At 41.8% G+C, this 3,904-nt stretch overlaps 1 protein-coding gene across 1 annotated transcript; it reads left to right on the forward strand.

The window, feature by feature from the left end:
* Nucleotides 1-41: 41 nt before the first annotated feature.
* Nucleotides 42-2,180, forward strand: LOC123175892 (uncharacterized). The gene is made up of 3 exons (XM_044590369.1): nt 42-923; nt 1,230-1,414; nt 1,892-2,180. The coding sequence occupies exons 1-2, from the start codon at nt 302-304 to the stop codon at nt 1,337-1,339; spliced, it is 732 nt and encodes a 243-aa protein (XP_044446304.1). The 5' UTR covers nt 42-301; the 3' UTR covers nt 1,340-1,414; nt 1,892-2,180.
* Nucleotides 2,181-3,904: the final 1,724 nt, after the last annotated feature.

Here is a 3,904-nt window from a genome sequence, read left to right on the forward strand (position 1 = left end):
CCGCTCCGACCCGGACCTCGCAGCCGCCGCGCGTGGGGGCGACTTCCTGCTCACCCGCCTCGAGGACGACCCGGCGTGGCGCTTCCGGGACTGCCGCAACGGCCTCCTCCTCCTCCGCAGAGGCCACTCCCTTTCCCTCTACGACCCCGTCTCCCACCGGCAAGTCCGCGTGCCCCGTCCACCGAAGGACGAGCCCTTCCCTGCAGCTGGAGCAGCGGAGTACTTATGGGACTGCTTGCTGGACGGCCATGGAGAATTCCGCGTGGTCACCGTGCAGCGAGACGGCCAAAGGTTGCGCGCCATGGAGTACGCCTCCCGCACAGCCGAGTGGCGCATCCACCCGTGGGCGGACGGCATCCACATGCCTGCGCATGCGCAGAGCATGCGACCGATGCTCGCTGCCGCGGCCGGGCTCATCTTTTCGAGATATGACCGGAACTCCTCGCTCCTGCTCGATACAAGCACCATGGCATTCTCCTTCTCCATCGTCCCTCTCCCAGTTACAATAGCGACGCACACGATGATGCCGCCGGGAGCATACGCCATCGGAGACACCGAGGCCGGTGTGTGTTGCCTTTTGCTTATGGTCGGCAGGACTACGCTGCAAGTCTGGCTACTCAAGAAGAAGGACGGCGGCGGCGGGCATGCGTGGGAGTTGGAGAAGCAAAGCCATATAGGCTGGCTGGACAGCTTCAACCGGCGGTTTGGTGTCCAAATGGTGGCTGCTGGGATCGCAATTGTTTACTGCATGAGTTGCAAGTATTCTCACTTTGTCATTGATCTCAAGGACCTGAGCCTCAAGGATAAGTTCCGTTGTCATCGAACCATGGCGTACCCTTTCCAAATGCCATGGCCACCTGCTGCGTTGGTGCCTACTTCTCCGTGCGAACGGCCCACCACACCCCAAACATATGCATGCCGAGGTATGACTGAACTTGCAGTTTCTTTGCCTGTCCCCTGTTGTTGCCAAGAACTTGCTCATGTCCATAGCTCCCATCAGGAGTGTTGGCCCTGGGGTCATATATATCCCAGTCACTCACTATAACATAAGTGTGATATTTGATGAAACTGAATTTTAACTAGTAGTACTAACTTCGGTGCTTCTCTATCCTACTGAACTGAATATACCACCTTTTGGCATTGGGACTGTCGTGATAGACTGAATCTTTTGATACTGATTGGGTCGCCAGCAAAACTGCGTGTTTACCATTTTATCTTGCTATTTACAGATGCTGAAAATCAACACGAAGCACCTTCTTCTAGTAGGAAGCGCAAGAGCAATGATGAAATGGAGCCATGTATTTCCCCAGCTTCTTTGAAGAATGAATTCATCAGATAAGAAATTGTGCTATGAGATTGGACCGCCGACTTGAATATAAAGAAGGCGATCAACAATTGCACCTTTAAACCCCTTGTGAGCAAAATATTCCCCGTTTATCCTTCATATGTGCAAGTTGAAAATACGATAAACTTTGTACTTAGGAAGAGATTTCTATTGACAAGCATATATCCAGAGTCAAAATATCAAATAATGATTTTTTTACTGAAAATATGTATGTGCATGGTAGAAAAGATTATAAGAAACACAACCTATATATCAACTTCTAGACAATCATTCATACGTAGTTCCTAAATAAATATGCACAGAAAGTAAGTTAGGCCAATTTGATAGTGCTCCCTCTGTTCACTTTTATAAGACACTCTAGACATTTCAGACAGCTTGTAAAACAGCTCAATTTCAGTTGTCTGAAACGACTTATAAAAGTGAACAGAGGAGTAGCATTTTACTTGTATATGCACTGAATGAATTCCTCATGGAACCTGCATCGCAACATCAGCCATCTTTGTCTTCTACCGCACTCATGATGTTTTGTTACTATGTTGTTAACAGCACTACTGGGTGTTGAGATACAACTGATTGAGTTGGGAGGGAGCTCCAAATCTGCCTAGCCCTCGTTTTGATGACCACAACAAAGACCAGCTGTTATTTCTTGATCTCCCGTTTCTGTTTGGTTTTTATATTTCTGAATTATTGTAATGCATTAGTCTGTAAGATGGCTTGTAGTTCTAAAGATTATATTGGGGTGTTATCAGATTCGTAAGAACGTTATAAACTGTTATTGTGGGTCATGTAGTTGTAAGTTATATCAGGAATTCAATGTTCTCGTAACCTCCTCGGCCTAGACCAGTGATGGTCTTGGACCTGAATTCAATGTAGTTGTTGTTTCTTGATCTCTTCTTTCTGCCTGGTGTTTGTATTTTTTGACTTCTTGTGATGCAATGGCCTATAAGGTGTCTTGGTTCTAAAGAACATTGGAGTGTTTTCAGAATCGTAAAAACATTATAAACTGTTATTTTGAGTCATATAGGTGTAAGTTATATAGCAGGAATTAAATGTTGTCCTAGCCTCCTTGGCATTGACCAGTGATGGTCTTGGATCTGAAATCACACTACTATTTTCTGAAAAAGAACCACACTTTCGAATATATTCCTTCAGTTGTTGATTGTGATTTTGCATCTTGCAGTTTCAGTCGGTGTAAAAAGGTTGGCAACGACATATGTCCTTGAGAATAGTATACCACGACGATTAAAGATACATGAATCTGTATTTGACATTGTAAATTGCTATATTCTGCCAGTATATTTTTGGTTATTGAGATCCATTAATCTATTTATTTGAAAAATATATCAAACAGTACATTTCTAGGGTTTTTTTTTCTAAAATTCTAACAATACATGTAAGATGAAATGACTCCCTAGTGACTGTCTGTTGCCATCACATGCATCTTGTCTTGCCAAATTCAAGGAAAACTTTGCACTCTTGGTTCATAGATCAAAATAAGCCCTTGTGAATCCTCTCACCAATTTTGCTGGGAGGCTCCCCCCTCTCTCGGTCTAACTTTGAAAGTTTTTTTTTTGTCACTGGCAAATATATGTCAGTGGGAACCGCTCCCATTGTCTTTAACGTAAAAAAATATGTTGTAATATGTGGCGGACATTTAATAAGCATACACCATACATTTTTCAAAATATAATGATTTTTTAATATACATTGAATTTTTGTTAACACATAAGGAATATTTAAAAAAAATTAGTTTTATTTTAGTAGGGCTTTAAATATTTTGCTCGGTATACAAAATTGAAAAAACTGTTTTTCAGAGAAAAACAGACTATAACCGAAGAGAAAGAACAAAAAAACGCTTAAGTGAGCTTGCCAAACTGGGCTGGCCCTCCATGCTCAAGCGTAGCCTCGACTGCCTGCAAGCATGAGGTCTCGTCAACCAACGATGTAGGAGAACGCAGTGTCTATATCTCGCATTAAGCGAGACGAGAGGGAACTCTCACTGAATCCTCCTACGTCGTATTGGGCTGGTCCACTCGCGCGCGTGTAGCGATTAAAAATAGGAGAGGAAATAGGAGAAGCAGGTATCGATCCTTGATCTCCAGGTGGATCGCAGGTGCTGCTAGGTCCCTCTCGTGATAAGTCATGGGGGCGCATCCTACTTGAGGCTATTCAGCCAAGTTTATTTTCTTTTATTTTTCTTCTTCTCCAATTTTTTATTCTTTGTTGCATTTTATTTCTTTTTTTCCATTTTCATGTTTCTTTTTTTTATTTCACTTCTTTTTTCGGTTTTCTTTGTTCTTTTGGTTATTATTTTACATTTTTTGTACATGCCAACAACATTTTTAAAATAAACGTCTAATGTTTTGCCAATAAAATTTTAAAAAATACATGGTCTTTTCTATACACATTTTTAACATTTTTCAAATACAAGATTAACATTTTCTGAATACATGATAAACATTTTTTTCTATAAATTTTTAACATTTTTTAAAATGCTTGATTAAATTTTCTAAAATACATGGTCAACATTTTTTCTTTACACATTGAACATTCTTCAAA

The sequence above is a fragment of the Triticum aestivum genome, unplaced genomic scaffold, assembly GCF_018294505.1.
Source record: "Triticum aestivum cultivar Chinese Spring unplaced genomic scaffold, IWGSC CS RefSeq v2.1 scaffold51793, whole genome shotgun sequence".
Classification (NCBI taxonomy): Eukaryota; Viridiplantae; Streptophyta; class Magnoliopsida; order Poales; family Poaceae; genus Triticum; species Triticum aestivum.

Bases quoted from the DNA above. Each gene is read 5' to 3' on its own strand.
- LOC123175892 (XM_044590369.1), top strand. From the start codon at position 302: ATGGAGTACGCCTCCCGCACAGCCGAGTGGCGCATCCACCCGTGGGCG. The intron at 924-1,229 runs GTATGACTGAAC...TGCTATTTACAG, and splicing joins CCAAACATATGCATGCCGAG to ATGCTGAAAATCAACACGAA.